The sequence below is a fragment of the Schistocerca piceifrons genome, chromosome 1 (assembly GCF_021461385.2).
Source record: "Schistocerca piceifrons isolate TAMUIC-IGC-003096 chromosome 1, iqSchPice1.1, whole genome shotgun sequence".
Taxonomy (NCBI): Eukaryota; Metazoa; Arthropoda; class Insecta; order Orthoptera; family Acrididae; genus Schistocerca; species Schistocerca piceifrons.
The window spans coordinates 1032164246-1032184917 of NC_060138.1; the positions used below are offsets into that span (position 1 = coordinate 1032164246).

General features: G+C 40.4%; 1 protein-coding gene across 2 annotated transcripts in view; it reads left to right on the plus strand.

Annotated features, from left to right (window-relative positions):
* Window positions 1-20672, plus strand: part of LOC124724436 (mitogen-activated protein kinase kinase kinase 4) — a 209989-nt gene that overhangs the window by 131166 nt on the left and 58151 nt on the right. For both annotated transcript variants that reach the window (XM_047248448.1, XM_047248449.1), the window contains exon 15: window positions 1127-1288. In XM_047248448.1, the coding sequence (XP_047104404.1) occupies window positions 1127-1288 (162 nt within the window). The remainder of the gene's footprint in view (window positions 1-1126; window positions 1289-20672) is intronic.

The following is a 20672-nucleotide window of genomic DNA, read 5'->3' on the forward strand; positions in this document are numbered from 1 at the left end:
ACCTCATAAATTGATCACTGGTAAGACAGATGCTAGATGGGGGTTCATTGGAAGAATCATCAGGAAAAACAGCCCATCAGCAAAGGAAGTAGCTCACAAAACACTCGTTTGACCAATACGTGAATACTGCTCATCAATCTGGGATTTGTACTAGATAGGATTGACAGAGGCATTAGAGACGATTCAAAGAAGAGCAACACATTTTCTTACAGGTTCATTTAGTAAGTGCAAAAGCGTCGCGGAAATGCTCTGTCAACTCCAGTGGCAGATACGGCAAGAGAGATGTTCTGCAGCATGGTATGATCTGTGTTAAAATTCTGAGTGTGCGTGTTCCTAGAAGAGTCAGCCAGTAATTTGCTTCCTCCTGTGTATGTATTGTATAAAGACCATGAAGATTAAATTAAAGAGATTCAATCCCACATGGTTGCTTGCCAGCATTTGTTCTTCCCGCAAACCATACATGACTGGAACAGGAAAAAGGGAAGTGACAGTGGTAGACAAAGTGCCCTCCGCCACACACAGTAATGTGTTTTGCGATTGCATCAAGCAAATGAAAAATTCAGAGTTGAGAAAGGAGCTAGGAACGATGAGTTGAGTTCACTAGAACGATTACCTGCAGCTTTGGAAGAAGCCTTCATATCATTAAACTACAATTATGCATAAATGAATCTTATCTGAAACACGTTAAATTTCCAGGTCGTCATTAGCCTAGGTTGAAATATTGAAAAGCGCTTGTATGGCAGTATTAAGCACAGTAAGACCAAAAAATGGACAATAAAATCAGTGTGCCAGTAAGAAAATTGTACAGGTTAGTGATGAAGGTATTGAAACAGTTGACACTCGTGTCCTGTACTTGTTAAAGTGATCAGAAGTTGTTTCACATGCAATAATGTTGAATAAATCATAGAACTATTACTATAGTCACGATTATTATTCAGATGATCCAAAACACACATTTTTTTGTCTATTGGTTACAATTATATGTTTTCTCAGCTTGAATTAAACAGAGAGGCAACTTGTTCCATAATGTAGTCTGTATATTGATTTGTACTGTGTAATTATGTGGAGATAGATGTTGTAATGTTATTTTACAGCTGAAATATAAACAAAACTGCGGATTTTGTAGGCACGTGCTGTTTCCCTCTGTTCTGACATTACTACTACTATACGACTTGTGGAAGATACTTGTGATGCTCATGACATGACTGACCTTGAGGAATGTGACCGATTACAAGTTCTGAATCGCTCAAGGGAAGTCTTACATTTTGGGTACAAATTTGGATTTGAGGTAAGCAATCTTCATTTGGTTGAATGCATATCATAAACAATTTTTATTTTCTTTGAAGTAGTCAGAATCACAAACTTCAATAATGTTTATTGCACTTCAGTACGCCTTCTGTTGGTTACTTTTCACTACATATTATTACTTCAGTAAATGCAATTGCATACACCTTGCTGAATGATACCAGTGAACAGGTGTTTAAAGGATAATGTAGTAATGACTTGAAAATTTATGATTAATAATGTTTTGTGGCTGAGAAGTGTGCTCTTGATACATGTTTCATTTTTAATTTAAAACATTTCAGGAACTTTATGTAATGATATCTGCAAAAGAACAGACTGTCAAGCCTGGGGTTAGAATTCTGTTTGCAACCTTTAACATTGTTAAATGCGAAGGAAAACTTGATTTATGTGTTGTGCAAGCAAGAATGTCCCAGTAGTTAGTCGCTGAAAAGTGAAACAGTTATTTGCTTAATGACTATATTGAGCTCAGAATATTCTGTTCCAAGGGTAGCAAAGCCCGTAGCAAGGAATATATAACAAAGATCTGTAACAACATAACTATGTCAGCACGTCATCAGTGTGACATTAATAGATTAACACAAACAGTTCATAAACAGGGTGTATACAACCCGGGACAACCGGGAGATCTGGGAAAAACCTGGTAATTTTTTTATCAGGGAGAAAACCGGGATATTTTTAGAATTCCGGGAATTTTTCATTGTTTTAGTTTTCAGTTAAATTTTTGTATTTTTTACTGGTAAGAACTGATACTCTAACAAAGGATGTTACTGTATGCCGCTACTGCAGAATAATACTTCAACAATAAAACAAAAATGAGAGAAAAAAAAAAAACGAAAATAACTTAAACTGCAAAGGGAATGCGTCATATACAACAATGACACACAGTGCTCATGCAAGTGTCTGCCAATTGAAAATGTGTCAAAGGCTTTAGGAAGACTATGCAGTGCTTCATAACAACAAATTGCCTCCATTGAGCGTGAAGTCGCAACTGTTTACATTCGATTTGTTTTAGCAGTTACGCGCGGGCGCATGCGCATTTGAGTCATGCTTGAGTAGTAGATTCTCCCGCTTCTGGCAACAGGAATGTGGCTGTTGGTTGTGCAAGCAGTCGCAACAAGCAGCTAGATGCTACCGGGAAAAGGGGGCGCCAAATTCATATTCTTGAGGAAAACAACTTGTTTCACAAAGCACCTAGCATCCAGCGCACGTTTGCCTATTGATTATTCATATCATTTTGAAACGTTCCTTGTTGGTTTTCGAACACATTTTAAGTTTATTTCTGAATGAATCCTAAGTTGACTTTTGAATGTATGCATAGTGTATGTGATGTCTCTGTCAGGAGAATCCTCGTCGCATCCAGAAATAAACTTTCAGCAGGCAAAAGGGGACGGGGCTATACGAGCTGAGGGAGTAAAGCCAAATGGATGAATGCCAATCGCTGTCTGATTACGTGGTTGATTGGGTTTGCGAATGATCAGCGATGTTATAATTACTAGCGAAATCCATAGATTCAGACTACCAGAGTGGAAATAAACGACTGACAGGAATAACAGGTCAGAAAGATTACATATTATCTTCTCGGTGTATCCAAGAAAACGAAATTTTGACAGAAAATTTTTGGCCAGATCGCTACACTAGTAAGGACCAGTTGTACAGTCCCCGCCTAGCAGCCGCGTAAGTTCTATTCTGGAAGTAACGCGGAAAACTTGTTATTTGAACACGTAATAACACCTAACCGGAAAATAATCGTGGGATAACCAAACCTGTGGTTCTGGCAGGATTAGTGAAGTTAATCGGCAAACAAATTTTGACAGTGGCAGCAATAGCTACAGAATTGGTGATGACAAGATTGTTTGTTAGAACGAGGAAGGAGAAGAAACGGGGACATCACACAAATTATGGAAGAATAGGACGATTCCAAATTTATATAAAAATTTCGTAATACTGCTTTCCGATCTTATGCTTGAGAAGCTGGTGCGTATGAATGAAATGTGAAAATAATTCATAACATAAAGCTTTGTGCTTGTAGTAGGCCTAATAGGCATTTGACATTGGTACATATTGGATTATATTCCGTCATGTTATAAAAATGGCCATTTGTGCCAAAACAGTCTCGTTTATTTGGTGTGTTACAAAATTGCTGCCATATTAGAAAGGCGTATTTTGTTTTATCTAGCAATCAGTGACAAAATAGACGTAATCAGATCGAGAAACCACACCAGTCTTGGGTATTATTTGTATTAACAGCTTTTTCAGTATTAGATAACGACATTTAGATTTTTCATGTAGCAAAACGTTTGACAAACTTTGATGAGGTAATGTAAAGCTGTAGCAAGATTAGAGAGTAAAAAATGCTAGGAGCCAAGGTCGGAAGAAATATGTAATTTCTTGCTTATCTCTTGTCAGTATTGGTATTATGTCATACAAAACAGCAAATTATTAGCTATTAGGCAATAAAGATTTCAGATTTTCTGAAGAGTTCTTGTTCTCTCGATTACAAATAATCCCATCCACTATTAATTGTGAGATTTTTTAAAAGAGGGGCAGGCTGTCAAACCGGCCGACTGGGAGCAGGAGAGGCGCCACAGGACATTTCAATTTCTACTCTCCTGACTATAGTTTGGATGTGCGGTAGAAAAATGTTTTATGAAGAGGCGTGGCACTGCACTTTGGCATACTTAAGACCAAATTATATGTCTTACATTTCCTCGAATACATATGTTTTATGTTTCAGACTTTTCAGCAAGATGTGTGCTACAAGATGAACATATTTTGAAAATTCGATTTTTTTTTTAAATATTGACCCGGTTCGCAAATGTCGTAGATCCGGGGCTGATGCGCAGAGCAGTCTGAGCTATAGTGTGTAGTCTCCATGTGACCCGTGTATACATTTAGTGATTTTGCTGTTTCCCCTTCGTTTACTCTCATGTCAAATGAAAACAAAACGGATATCTGTGGCTGGGAGCTATCAAGTGAATTAAAACACATTCACATAATTACGGAAGGTTGAAATATGTCATTAGTTTCAGATTTTATTTTATTTCCACCTTTCTGACAGTCAAAAATTAACCGCCTTGCATAACAATGAAGTTATTTTTGTCTGTTTGCTAAAGAAATTGGGCTTTTGTTAACCTTTTCCGCAGAGGCGGTCAATGTATTTGAAATGAAATGTTTAATTCCACAGTACTGGCTAGTTTCAACTGTTTGCTGCATTTCAAGTGCACGTTTTCATTTTCTAGCACGTGTGGCATTATGCCATCATAAAGACCCAAACGTGATATAATACAGTACTGGTGCTCCAAGAAAATTTACATCCCGAAAACCACACTGAAAAGAAGCTTAATATCAGGTCGAGGTCTATTTCATTGGGAATCTGGACATGCGAATGTGCCCTTTAAGTATGCACTTTAAATGTGCACATTTTAATATTGTTCACGAAATGTCAATGATCTTGCAGTATCCTCTGATGTCTTGTTTCTTTTATGACATTATGACATAATGTGTGATCTTTCAATGTTTTACGCGTAGTTACATATGGGCTTCCTACGTCATGATAGCTACTCAAGCGCGGTGTTGCCTGTTACCTGCGCTCTCTGGCAACTGCTGAAACGAACCTGTTTTTAACAGGTTGCGGGAAAATATTGCGAATGGTGGTTTGAAAAGTGTTACTTTCAAAGTAAATATACTTTTACATAAGTTGAGCTATGTGCAAGAATATACCATGGATTTATTAAATCACAGAGTGTTTGACTCTCATTTAAAAATCAACTCTTTAATGACGAGCCATTTAGAAGAATTTCGAACCCTGAAGATTGGACATTTATGTCATTATTAAAAATTTTACTGGCACATTTGTGTGATGTGTATCTTAAAGTGTAACATGCGCAAAAAAGGTCAACAGTATATGCGAAAGCTTAGCTTCTCTTGCAGCTTGAGACCACTATTATAAGTGAAAGCTTTTCTTTTCTTGTAGCAACACTATGTATATTAATTTAAACTATTAACTTTCCCTGTTTGTGTGTTCGTGCTACTTAATAGTGATGTTGCTGTTGGCTGGCTACATCACGTGTCCTATTCTCTGAATAACCACTGTCACTGGCTGGCGAGATCACGTGACATGAGCTACGAATGGCTTACAAAAGCACATCGAAATCTCGATTTCAATTATTCGGAAAGTAACATGCAGTGTTTGGTGGAATTCGAATGTGTGTTGTCGTAATACGAAAATACGCAGCGTACATGCTGCTGCACATCAAAGATATTTCCAAAACGTGTCTTTGCCTGCAAGGGCGTACCCAGGATTTGAAAAGGGGGGGGGGGGGGGGTCATACTAGTCTCAGGAAACAAGGACTCGAGACAACATACAGCACTTCTTATTAAATAAAACAATATAACACCATAACCATTCAAAGGATTGATAAGGGGAAATATACTGTCACCCGGGAGAAAGTGTATTTTTAACCGGGAAATCCAGGAATTTTTTTCCCTTGTCCACGTATACACCCTGATAAAGAACTGAACAGACATCTTGAGGCACGATACCATTCTTGTGCAGCATTCAGCCAATAGTTTAATTTGTAATTAGACATAAACTATTGTTAATAATTTCCACAACATGATCATAAGAAAGCTGGAGGAATGTAAAACAGTATGGACCGGGTAATTTGAGTAACAACAACTTTTAAATTATTTTGGAGCTTATGTGCCTGCTAGTTTGTGCTGAAATCAAGTGTGATTTTGAAGTTTATTTGATAACAGTAAGCATTATTTTCATTTGCAACAAAAATTGTATTTGCATGAAAGTAATTAAGATTCATTATGTTTTCAAGAAAACCAGTTATTTTAAAATAAAATAATACACAAAAAACAAATGATTTACCCATATTTGCACAAGTTGGTTTCTGACAAAATATACAAGTCAAGTTAACAAACATAATTTTACTCTCTTAGTCTAATCCTGTACAAATGAAAGTGGAAGGTAATTATTAATTAAAATTTTATTTGTGGTTGTGTTCCACCAGTCTCCAGTCTTGCCAAAACAAAATAAACTGAGGGATAGGAGATGAAAGGAATGAATGAATGAATGAATGAATGAATGAAGGAAAGCTCCTCTCAAGTAGCAGTCAGCCTGTAAGCCCTTAATACAAATATTGTTTGGTAGGCCATACACTGGAAAACAAAATGATCATATTAAGTAGCATTATCATATTGGTTTTTCTTGTAAGAATTGATCATAATTGTTTTACTATGCGTGACTGGGACAAAACAATAGCAATGCGTATATTTGAGTGGCATCTGTCCTGTCGGACATATTCAACAGAACAGACACCACTCGTGATGATGCGGCTAGGCATACATTTATATGAAATAGAGAATAGTGAGAGAAAGGTAGGGGATGGGTGGGAATTTGTGACTTCCAGCTGCACAAGGCATTGTGGTAATGCAATGGTGAAAGTTATAAATTTGTGCCAAACGGACACAAGTGGCCCATTCTCTGTTTCATATCATAATTGTAGCATTTAGCTTGATTGTTGACATGCTTGTGAAGTGGAAACATTTGTATAGAATTTTGTGTACTGATATCTGTGCAATGTGTAGTTTTTACTATAGGTATGCAGTCACTTCTATGAAGTCTTTAGATATCTCATTTAAACAGTTTTGTGTGGTGTAATGTTAATGAATGGACTATAACAATTTCATCTGTGAAAATAATATTGATTGTTGAGATTTATTGTCCTAGTCATTGACAATTAGCAGAAGCTCTTCAGTTAGTTTGTGCACCATCTCGCTGTAAATGAATACAGATGTTAAGTAGTATGGGTAAATTGCTTCAGTATAACATCAGCAGTAAATCACAGAGAGTTAGTGAAGTCATTTAATTACATTGCCATGTCCATTCAATGATGTAAAATGGACCAACTACGATAATGAGGAAGTAACGTAGAGGTGCTTTTGTCATCTACCCTAAAATATTTTTCATCTATTTAAACATACATACGTACATACATACTGAAAAATGAAAATGATCAAAGTTGGGGCCTGCTGTTCCTAATGGGATATTATATGTGCAAACAAAGCTGATACTTGGTGTGGTGTCTTATGGGAGTGACCATGAAGGCATTTCCCATTTACAGTCGCTCTCATCATCCACCGTGCCAAACGCAACTTTGTTTGCGCGAATATTACTTTGGCCAGTAAGAGAGTACTGCAGAAATGGTCATTAAACTTTGGAGGCATAACTTACAGAATAAGCATTGGACAGTACAATGAAGGTTTTGTATTTATGAGAGCATTTACTGTTCAGTTGGTGCAAAGCTGTTGTTTAGGTAAAAATGTTCGTATGGTTTAGGCTAGACCCCTTTTGATCAGTGCACTTCTGTTGTTGAGATTTTCATTCTAAATATTGGTTTGATACAGCTCTCTGTGCTAGTTTATCCTGTGCAAGCCTTTTATCTTTGCATAACTACTACAACCAACATCCTTTTGAACCTGCTTGCTTTAGTCATGCCTTGGTCTCCCTCTACAATTTTTCCCCCTCATATGTCCCTTCATTACCAAATTGACAATTTTATTATTCCTTGGAATGTGTCCTATCCTCCGATCTCCTCTTTGAGTCAGTTTGTGCCTTAAATTTCTTTACTCCTCTGTTTAATGCAGTACCTCTCGTTAGTTATTGGAGCTACCCATATACTTTCCAGCATAGTTTGTAGCACTACATTTAAAAGTTTCTGTCCTCTTCTCGTCTCAACTGTTTGTTGCTTATGTTTCACTACCATACAAGGCTACACCCTACTATTGCCAGGAGGAACTTTGAGGTACTTAGATTTATATTCAGTGTTAACAAATTCCTCTTTTCCAGAAATGCTTTTCTTGCCAAATTCTGTGTACACTTAATATCCTTCCTTGTTCAGCCATCATCATTTATTTTTCTGCCCAAATGACAAAACTCATATACTACTTTTAGTGTCTCATTTCACAATCAAATTCCATCAGCTTCACCCAGTTTAATTTGACTATATTCCATTACCCTTAGTTTAAATTTGTGGATGTTCATCTTTTGACCTCTATTCAAGACACTATCCATTATGTTCAACTGCTCTTCAAAGTTTTTTTGCCATCTCTAAGAGAATTGAGATGTCACAGACAAAACCAGCGTTCTATTATGTATTATGCAGAGATTATAATAAGAGAGATGAAGGTGTACACAGAAGTGCTCGGACCATTGCTCTTACTCCTCAGCATCTGCAAATGCGTGAATAATTTTCCTCCACTACACACCTGGTGATGTCTGTTGATATGTGGCTAAGGATGTAAGTGTAATGTGCTGGAGGCCTGCAATTCCAGTAGAAAACTTTTTGGTGTGCCCATTTACCATTAAACTTTATGATTGAGATACTGTAGTAATTAGAGCTCTGGATTCGTTTTTAGGAGGTGCAAGATTCATATCCGAGTTACTTCATTTTGAATTACTGTATTTACGCAATTACTAGAGGATATAATGTGACTGGACAAGTAAAGTGTCTACTCAACAAGAGGCAGCAGAAGAACACACACATAAATTTTTTTTTTTAGAAGGTTTTAATGAATGGGCGAGAATTTCTCACCAGAATAGAAGCCTATCTGATACAAAAAAAAAAAAAAAAAAAAAAAAAAAATGATTGTAAAAGAAAGAAAAATTGGTAGGTAAAGTCATGGAAAGAGACAAAATCTTATAAAAAGTGGACAAATAGAAAGATAACATAGATTTTTTCCTCTCTCCAATTACATTGTATTGCCAAAAATTGATTATTTTCATTGTTATGTTAGCCCATATGGTCACCTACATCTACATCGATACTCTGCAAGTCACCATATGGTGCGTGGCGGAGGGCACCCTGTACCACTACTTGTCATTTCCTTTCCTGTACCACTCTCAAATATAGTGAGGAAAAAATGACTGTCTGTAAACCTCCATATGAGGCCTAATTTCTAGTATCTTTATCTTCGTGGCCCATAGGCACAATGTATGTAGACGGCAGTAGAATCATTCAGCAGTCAGCTTCAATTGCTGCTTCTCTAAGTTTTGTCATTAGTGTTTTTCCTTATGTAACCCTTTTGTGAGTCTTCGTCATCATCTGTCTTTGTCAAACTGTCATCTGTTTTCTACTCCATTGTGCTAGTCCGTTCATTTATTTCTCTCTACCATCCAGATTAATCAACACTTCAGCCCCGCATCTTTTCTAGTACTGATTTCATTGCGCATAGATGGGTCCATTGTTATTTACATTTACAAATTTGCCTATAACGATTTGTTTATGTTTCACTACACTGCAGGATGTTCTCCCAATTGCTTCTTGTCAATTAATTTGTATATTTGACAGCTATTTTCTTTCCCACCCTCCACTTACCTTGTTTATACATGTTTTCACATTTTTATGTATTTGTTTTCCACCAAACCAGTATGATAAATTTTTTCTGCCATTTCCTACATTACTTTCTTTGCCGAGAAAAGTAGTTTGCATTTTCTTGTATGTTTTCCAGGTTTTGTAAGATTTTGTCTTTTTTCACGACTCTCTCTAATGATTTTTTTTTCCAATCATTTTTTCGCATCATGTAGGCCACTTCTCTGGTGAGAAATTCTTGTTTTATGTATGTGTCCCCAGCCGCTGCGTAGTGAGTAGATTTATTTTATCCTTTCAATTACATTATATTGTCAATAATTAATTGTTTTTGATTATAAGAGGAAGTATTTTCCCAAATTTGTCATTTGAAAAATACAATGTCATCTAATATTCTCAGATTGAACTATTGCTGTATATATCAATATTTTTACATTGGTTAATAGGGTGTATAGGAATTGTTTTACATTTACAGTTGAAGCTTTGACTATTGAGGTCACAAGCAGAATAATTTTGAGGAATTTGGAAGGGCAGGGATGGACAAATGATAGTCAAGTTTGAACAGGCTCATGATTTCCCAATATACTGTTGCGCTCAAACCAATATCGACGTTGCTCAATCAATCACATGACACTTCTAGGTGGTGTTGGTGCAAAGGATATGTGAGGAACTATGAACTAGCCACTACAGCTTTCTCTCCTGCTAAAAAAATATGACAGTTTTGTGAAACACAGAAGGAAATAGTATTAAATTCTATTATCTTACAAGCTCTTAAGACAGGGGCCGGTGGTGTACCAAGATTGTTTTGTGCTGCAATGTTTTCAAACAGGTTTGCAATAAGAGTTCTCTTACATGTGTGGATACCATACTGGGCATCTGTTCAATGCTTTAAGTAAAGATAAGATTCAAAAGTAAAGATGTTGCCCTTCAAAAACCATTACTTGATTCTGTATCAATATTTTATTTTATTATGAGAGACTGCAATGAGTTACGAAGTGGACTGCGAATGAGAAATTCAGTCGCTGTTCACAGTATTAGAATACTGGATTAAAATGTTACCAGCCTGTAATCAGAACATGTTGGTGACATTAAGGTGAAGCAAGAGGTAAAATTAATCCTGAATGAAGTATCTAACAGAAGAAATAAATCATGTTAAACTGACTATAATTGTTATATATAAAAACAAAGATGAGGTGACTTACCGAACGAAAGCGCTGGCAGGTCGATAGACACACAAACAAACACAAACATACACACAAAATTCAAGCTTTCGCAACAAACTGTTGCCTCATCAGGAAAGAGGGAAGGAGAGGGGAAGACGAAAGGAAGTGGGTTTTAAGGGAGAGGGTAAGGAGTCATTCCAATCCCGGGAGCGGAAAGACTTACCTTAGGGGGAAAAAAGGACAGGTATACACTCGCACACACGCACATATCCATCCACACATACAGACACAAGCAGACATATTTAAAGACAAAGAGTTTGGGCAGAGATTTCAGTCGAGGCAGAAGTGTAGAGGCAAAGAAGTTGTTGAAAGACAGGTGAGGTATGAGTGGCGGCAACTTGAAATTAGCGGAGATTGAGGCCTGGCGGATGACGAGAAGAGAGGATATACTGAAGGGCAAGTTCCCATCTCCGGAGTTCGGATAGGTTGGTGTTGGTGGGAAGTATCCAGATAACCCGGACGGTGTAACACTGTGCCAAGATGTGCTGGCTGTGCACCAAGGCATGTTTAGCCACAGGGTGATCCTCATTACCAACAAACACTGTCTGCCTGTGTCCATTCATGCGAATGGACAGTTTGTTGCTGGTCATTCCCACATAGAATGCATCACAGTGTAGGCAGGTCAGTTGGTAAATCACGTGGGTGCTTTCACACATGGCTCTGCCTTTGATCGTGTACACCTTCCGGGTTACAGGACTGGAGTAGGTGGTGGTGGGAGGGTGCATGGGACAGGTTTTGCATCGGGCGCGGTTACAAGGAAAGGAGCCAGAGGGTAGGGAAGGTGGTTTGGGGATTTCATAGGGATGAACTAACAGGTTACAGATTCAACCTAACAGATTCAACCAAACAGCCCTCGTCAAAGATTTACTGTCCTACACTCGTACTCTCTGCTGGAAGTATCACTTTGCCACGAAGAAAAATGATCCTAATCCTACTCCTAATGATCCGACTCCTCAAGACACCATCCAAATTGAACCCTGCCTGGAACAGTTCCGTCCTCCATCACAGCGGGACCCACCTCCTCTTCCTCAAAATCACCCTCTCCAAACCTTCCAGGAATTTCTGACTTCCAGCCTTGCATCTCAATCCTTCTTAAAAAACCTTAATCCTACACCCAACATCACCACTGCTGAAGCCCAGGCTATCCGTGATCTGAAGGCTGACCGATCCATCGTCATTCTTCCGGCGGACAAGGGTTCCACGACCGTGGTACTTGATCGTCGGGAGTATGTGGCTGAGGGACTGCGTCAGCTTTCAGACAACACCACATACAAAGTTTGCGAAGGTAACCCCATTCCCGATGTCCAGGCGGAGCTTCAAGGAATCCTCAGAACCTTAGGCCCCCTGCAAAACCTTTCACCTGACTCCATCAACCTCCTGACCCCACCGACACCCCGCACCCCTACCTTCTACCTTCTTCCTAAAATCCACAAACCCAATCATCCTGGTCGCCCCATTGTAGCTGGTTACCAAGCCCCCACAGAACGTATCTCTGCCTACGTAGATCAACACCTTCAACCCATTACATGCAGTCTCCCATCCTTCATCAAAGACACCAACCACTTCCTTGAACGCCTGGAATCCTTACCCAATCTGTTACCCCCGGAAACCATCCTTGTAACCATTGATGCCACGTCCTTATACACAAATATTCCGCACGTCCAGGGCCTCGCTGCGATGGAGCATTTCCTTTCACGCCGATCACCTGCCACCCTACCTAAAACCTCTTTCCTCATTACCTTAGCCAGCTTCATCCTGACCCACAACTTCTTCACTTTTGAAGGCCAGACATACCAACAATTAAAGGGAACAGCCATGGGTACCAGGATGGCCCCCTCGTACGCCAACCTATTCATGGGTCGCTTAGAGGAAGCCTTCTTGGTTACCCAAGTCTGCCAACCCAAAGTTTGGTACAGATTTATTGATGACATCTTCATGATCTGGACTCACAGTGAAGAAGAACTCCAGAATTTCCTCTCCAACCTCAACTCCTTTGGTTCCATCAGATTCACCTGGTCCTACTCCAAATCCCATGCCACTTTCCTTGACGTTGACCTCCACCTGTCCAATGGCCAACTTCACACGTCCGTCCACATCAAACCCACCAACAAGCAACAGTACCTCCATTATGACAGCTGCCACCCATTCCACATCAAACAGTCCCTTCCCTACAGCCTAGGTCTTCGTGGCAAACGAATCTGCTCCAGTCCGGAATCCCTGAATCATTACACCAACAACCTGAAAACAGCTTTCGCATCCCGCAACTACCCTCCTGACCTGGTACAGAAGCAAATAACCAGAGCCACTTCCTCGTCCCCTCAAACCCAGAATCCCCCACAGAAGAACCACAAAAGTGCCCCACTTGTGACAGGATACTTTCCGGGACTGGACCAGACTCTGAATGTGGCTCTCCAGCAGGGATACGACTTCTTCAAATCCTGCCCTGAAATGAGATCCATCCTTCATGAAATCCTCCCCACTCCACCAAGAGTGTCTTTCCGCCGTCCACCAACCTTCGTAACCTGTTAGTTCATCCCTATGAAATCCCCAAACCACCTTCCCTACCCTCTGGCTCCTTTCCTTGTAACCGCGCCCGATGCAAAACCTGTCCCATGCACCCTCCCACCACCACCTACTCCAGTCCTGTAACCCGGAAGGTGTACATGATCAAAGGCAGAGCCACGTGTGAAAGCACCCACGTGATTTACCAACTGACCTGCCTACACTGTGATGCATTCTATGTGGGAATGACCAGCAACAAACTGTCCATTCGCATGAATGGACACAGGCAGACAGTGTTTGTTGGTAATGAGGATCACCCTGTGGCTAAACATGCCTTGGTGCACAGCCAGCACATCTTGGCACAGTGTTACACCGTCCGGGTTATCTGGATACTTCCCACCAACACCAGCCTATCCGAACTCCGGAGATGGGAACTTGCCCTTCAGTATATCCTCTCTTCTCGTCATCCGCCAGGCCTCAATCTCCGCTAATTTCAAGTTGCCGCCACTCATACCTCACCTGTCTTTCAACAACTTCTTTGCCTCTACACTTCTGCCTCGACTGAAATCTCTGCCCAAACTCTTTGTCTTTAAATATGTCTGCTTGTGTCTGTATGTGTGGATGGATATGTGCGTGTGTGCGAGTGTATACCTGTCCTTTTTTCCCCCTAAGGTAAGTCTTTCCGCTCCCGGGATTGGAATGACTCCTTACCCTCTCCCTTAAAACCCACTTCCTTTCGTCTTCCCCTCTCCTTCCCTCTTTCCTGATGAGGCAACAGTTTGTTGCGAAAGCTTGAATTTTGTGTGTATGTTTGTGTTTGTTTGTGTGTCTATCGACCTGCCAGCGCTTTCGTTCGGTAAGTCACCTCATCTTTGTTTTTATATATAATTTTTCCCACGTGGAATGTTTCCTTCTATTATAATGACTATAATTGTTGTTGCAAGAAAAAATTACAGCGGCAAGACCCATCATGGAGATAGTACCAACAGCCATCAGTAGATCACAGGACGAGCAAAAGTTTGAAAATTGGGCCGAATCATGATTGCAGTCTTTTTTTTTTTTTATGCAATAGCTGCTGCTGTTACGTATCACTTGCACCCTAAAAGATACTGCAACCTGTGTTTCACAGTAGGTCGAGCACAGCACTACAGAGGGTTAATAGTGATACCACTGTGGCTGAGAACTAGGGTAAGTGCAGGATGGGGAGTAGTGAGTGGGCAACAAATTAAATTACGCTGTCAAATATAGGAAACTATACTGTGTGCTTTGGCATTGTAGGAACATCTATCATGTTTAAACTGCAGTTTACCTGACTCCATTTGTAGTCAGAACTGCAGTGACTTTAAAATTGGACAAATGCTCAACAATAGTATTTATTTCTGCAGGAGACAGTAAAAGCCTAGATAGTGGTGGTGTACTAAACTGTTTCGTGCTGCAGTGGTGTCAGTGCTCACCGTGACACATGACAGGAAAAAAAGGGTGTGTGTTAGCTGCTAGTTCCATGCAGCTGTCCACCTGCTTAGCTGAGTGGTAACATGTTTGTCTCTCATGCAGTGGGCCCGGGTTTGATTCCCGGCCAGGTTGGAGATTTTCTCCGCTCGTGAGCTGGGTGTTGTGTTGTCCTACATCTACATCTACATCTACATTGATACTCCGCAAGCCACCCAACGGTGTGTGGCGGAGGGCACTTTACGTGCCACTGTCATTACCTCCCTTTCCTGTTCCAGTCGCGTATGGTTCGCGGGAAGAACGACTGTCTGAAAGCCTCCGTGCGCGCTCTAATCTCTCTAATTTTACATTCGTGATCTCCTCGGGAAGTGTAAGTAGGGGGAAGCAATATATTCGATACCTCATCCAGAAACGCACCCTCTCGAAACCTGGCGAGCAAGCTACACCGCGATGCAGAGCGCCTCTCTTGCAGAGTCTGCCACTTGAGTTTATTAAACATCTCCGTAACGCTATCACGGTTACCAAATAACCCAGTGACGAAACGCGCCGCTCTTCTTTGGATCTTCTCTATCTCCTCCGTCAACCCGACCTGGTACGGATCCCACACTGATGAGCAATACTCAAGTATAGGTCGAACGAGTGTTTTGTAAGCCACCTCCTTTGTTGATGGACTACATTTTCTAAGCACTCTCCCAATGAATCTCAACCTGGTACCCGCCTTACCAACAATTAGTTTTATATGATCATTCCACTTCAAATCGTTCCGTACGCATACTCCCAGATATTTTACAGAAGTAACTGCTACCAGTGTTTGTTCCGCTATCACATAATCATACAATAAAGGATCCTTCTTTCTATGTATTCGCAATACATTACATTTGTCTATGTTAAGGGTCAGTTGCCACTCCCTGCACCAAGTGCCTATCCGCTGCAGATCTTCCTGTATTTCGCTACAATTTTCTAATGCAGCAACTTCTCTGTATACTACAGCATCATCCGCGAAAAGCCGCATGGAACTTCCGACACTATCTACTAAGTCATTTATATATATTGTGAAAAGCAATGGTCCCATAACACTCCCCTGTGGCACGCCAGAGGTTACTTTAACGTCTGTAGACGTCTCTCCATTGATAACAACATGCTGTGTTCTGTTTGCTAAAAACTCTTCAATCCAGCCACACAGCTGGTCTGATATTCCGTAGGCTCTTACTTTGTTTATCAGGCGACAGTGCGGAACTGTATCGAACGCCTTCCGGAAGTCAAGAAAAATAGCATCTACCTGGGAGCCTGTATCTAATATTTTCTGGGTCTCATGAACAAATAAGGCGAGTTGGGTCTCACACGATCGCTGTTTCCGGAATCCATGTTGATTCCTACATAGTAGATTCTGGGTTTCCAGAAATGACATGATACGCGAGCAAAAAACATGTTCTAAAATTCTACAAGAGATCGACGTAAGAGATATAGGTCTATAGTTTTGCGCATCTGCTCGACGACCCTTCTTGAAGACTGGGACTATCTGTGCTCTTTTCCAATCATTTGGAACCCTCCGTTCCTCTAGAGACTTGCGGTACACGGCTGTTAGAAGGGGGGCTAGTTCTTTCGCGTACTCTGTGTAGAATCGAATTGGTATCCCGTCAGGTCCAGTGGACTTTCCTCTATTGAGTGATTCCAGTTGCTTTTCTATTCCTTGGACACTTATTTCGATGTCAGCCATTTTTTCGTTTGTGCGAGGATTTAGAGAAGGAACTGCAGTGCGGTCTTCCTCTGTGAAACAGCTTTGGAAAAAGGTGTTTAGTATTTCAGCTTTACGCGAGTCATCCTCTGTTTCAATGCCATCATCATCCCGTAGTGTCTGGATATGCTGTTTCGAGCCACTTACTGATTTAACGTAAGACCAGAACTTCCTAGGATTTTCTGTCAAGTCGGTACATAGAATTTTACTTTCGAATTCAATGAACGCTTCACGCATAGCCCTCCTTATACTAACTTTGACATCGTTTAGCTTCTGTTTGTCTGAGAGGTTTTGGCTGCGTTTAAACTTGGAGTGAAGCTCTCTTTGCTTTCGCAGTAGTTTCCTAACTTTGTTGTTGTACCACGGTGGGTTTTTCCCGTCCCTCACAGTTTTACTCGGCACGTACCTGTCTAAAACGCATTTTACGATTGCCTTGAACTTTTTCCATAAACACTCAACATTGTCAGTGTCGGAACAGAAATTTTCGTTTTGATCTGTTAGGTAGTCTGAAATCTGCCTTCTATTACTCTTGCTAAACAGATAAACCTTCCTCCCTTTTTTTATATTCCTATTAACTTCCATATTCAGGGATGCTGCAACGGCCTTATGATCACTGATTCCCTGCTCTGTACATACAGATTCGAAAAGGTCGGGTCTGTTTGTTATCAGTAGGTCCAATATGTTATCTCCACGAGTCGGTTCTCTGTTTAATTGCTCGAGGTAATTTTCGGATAGTGCACTCAGTATAATGTCACTCGATGCTCTGTCCCTACCACCCGTCCTAAACATCTGAGTGTCCCAGTCTATATCTGGTAAATTGAAATCTCCACCTAAGACATGCTGAGAAAATTTATGTGAAATGTATTCCAAATTTTCTCTCAGTTGTTCTGCCACTAATGCTGCTGAGTCGGGAGGTCGGTAAAAGGAGCCAATTATAAACCTAGTTCGGTTGTTTAGTGTAACCTCCACCCATAATAATTCACAGGAACTATCCACTTCTACTTCACTACAGGATAAACTACTACTAACAGCGATGAACACTCCACCACCGGTTGCATGCAATCTATCCTTTCTAAACACCGTCTGTACCTTTGTAAAAATTTCGGCAGAATTTATCTCTGGCTTAAGCCAGCTTTCTGTACCTATAACGATTTCAGCTTCGGTGCTTTCTATCAGCGCTTGAAGTTCCGGTACTTTACCAACGCAGCTTCGACAGTTGACAATTAGAATACCGATTGCTGCTTGTTCCCCGCATGTCCTGACTTTGCCCCGCACCCGTTGAGGCTGTTGCCCTTTCTGTACTTGCCCAAGGCCATCTAACCTAAAAAACCGCCCAGCCCACGCCACACAACCCCTGCTACCCGTGTAGCCGCTTGTTGCGTGTAGTGGACTCCTGACCTATCCAGCGAAACCCGAAACCCCACCACCCTATGGCGCAAGTCGAGGAATCTGCAGCCCACACGGTCGCAGAACCGTCTCAGCCTCTGATTCAGACCCTCCACTCATCATCATTTCATCCTCATCACCAGCATGCAAGTTGCCCAGTGTGGCGTCAACTTTAATAAGACTTGCACTCAGCAGCTGAACTTCACCGGATGGGACCTCCCGGCCAACAATGCCACACGCTCATTTCATTCCCATGCAGCTAATGAGAGAGAACAGCTGGCATACAATATGTTGGGAAGTAAGAGACATTGTAACATTCTCACATCAGTATTGAAGTGAAATGTGATACCATATAACCCTGCTTTTACATTCCGGGAATTAACATTTTTCCAGCGTTAACGACATTTCTCATGGCTCCCGTCAAATATCCTATATCCACAATCTTAATTTGTACTCGAATTTGTGTCAACATATTTATAATTTTCCTGCGATTTACGCTTTGTGAAAAAATGTTCTTGGAGAAAAACTGACATAAAGTGATGCTGGCATGACATCAGCCATTAAGTAGTGTTTAGAAACATTACATAGTTAAGTTTCTTGACACCAGGATGCCCTGCTCATTGGATTTGGAGTGGAGAATGTGTAAAGGTTGGAGCAATTCATGCAGTATCTCCTGCCACTGCCAAGCTCTACTTGGTGTCGTGGCTGATGGGAGTAGCTAGAACCCCACTTACATGGTGCTCCCAAAATCAAATTTTGTAAACCAATTTCCCAATACTGCTTCTGGGAGGTCAAGATTCATTCGAATAAAGATATCATGACCAATCACAACCATTTCCAAAGAATCTCTATTGCACATGTGCAATTTGATGATTGTTGTACAGTTTCGTGATTGTTGTGATCGTTGCCACACCTTTGTTGAATCGTATTTAGCGTGTTTCATTGTTTAGGCCGGTATTACACTATCAAATTTCTTTGTCCAATATTTGATCAAAGATGTGATCCAATATTCCGTCCAATATAGTGGACAAAGATCTTTGACGTAGCGCTAGAAGGGGTATTACACTGTCATCAAATTTTTCGTCAAAGTTCAAGATGGCTGACAACAACTTGTTATTAACCGCAGTAGTTCTACGTACTCCAACTGCATTGTGTGCACATGCGGAAAAGAAGTGGGGGGAAAAAATGGAACCATACACACGAGGTTGACAGTCTTAAAAGTCCTGGGATTACAACTTGATAATAAATTCAGTTGGGAGGAGCACACCACAGAACTGCAGAAACGCCTTAACAAGTCTGTACTTGCAATTCGAGTGTTAGCAGACATAGGCAACATAAAAATGAAAAAGCTTGCATACTTTCATTCCATGTCATATGGGATAATATTTTGGGGTAAATCTTGAAGTCAAACAAAAGTTTTCAAGGTCCAAAAGCGTGTAATACGTATTATTTGTGGAGTAAATTCACGGACCTCCTGCAGAAACCTCTTCAAAGTACTGGGTACTTCAGATTCTTGCATTGGTACTGGGGGAAAATAAGAAAGAAAATGAAATTGTTGGCGGGCCAGAAGTACAGTGAGACTGTCGTTTGGACGTACGAGATTTGCAGGTTAGCTTTTTTTGTTTTGTATTTCATGCCTAGATACTTCCGTAGAGATATTGTTGCATGTGGATCATTATATGTAATGATTATTACAATACATGCAACGATATGTTTGTACAGTTATCTAGGCATGAGAAACAAACAAAAAAAACTATAACTCTCGTAGGCCCAAATGACTGAGTCTCACTATACTTCCGGCTCGCAGGTTAACTACTGCCTCTCAGTATATTTACTTCTTAATAAAATTTGTCGTAAATAATATATCTCTTTTTCCAACAAACAACTCAGTTCATACATACAATACCAGGAAGAAAAATGATCTGCACAAGGACTTAAAAACACTTACTTTAGTTCAAAAAGGGGTCCACTACTCAGGAACACTCATCTTCAATAATTTGCCAGGAAACATAAAAAATTTAGTTAGAAATAAAGATCAGTTTAAAAGGAGCCTGAAAGACTTACTACTGGCCAACTCCTTCTACTCCATTGGCGAAATTTTTAATAGAAACAAATGATGTATTGTATTTATTCATACTATTAGTATTTTTATTTCAGCTTAAAAAAAATCGACATGTTCCACATCCACGAGGATCTCCTCAGCACGGATCTATGGAACGAAAAACTAATCTAATCTGGGTGAAGCCGTGGGTTTTACGACGACACGATAAAAGCATTCAACAAAACTTGTTACGTGAGCTTACAGTGGAAGACGTCAAGTCGTACATCAATTACTTAAGAATGGATGAGCATACATTTCTGTATGTGCTCAATGAAGTGTATCCTCATATCACAAAGCACAATTTTCACTTAAGAACTGCTATATCTTCAGAAGACAGGCTCACTATAACACTCCGATTCCTTGCTACAGGAGAGGGTTATGTTAGGTTAGGTCAGGTTAGGTCTCCAATCTTCTTAATGTATTTTTGTATTCAGGGTGCCTCACGTTGTAAAGCGCCTCATAAGCTTCAGACATCTCTATTAATTCTGTAGTTGTCGGCACACACCAATTGTATTTACCGGCAATGGTTATAAAAACACTACAGACGACAGAACGCTGCAGCGATGCTAGCGCTCCGCGTGGTAACATTTCGC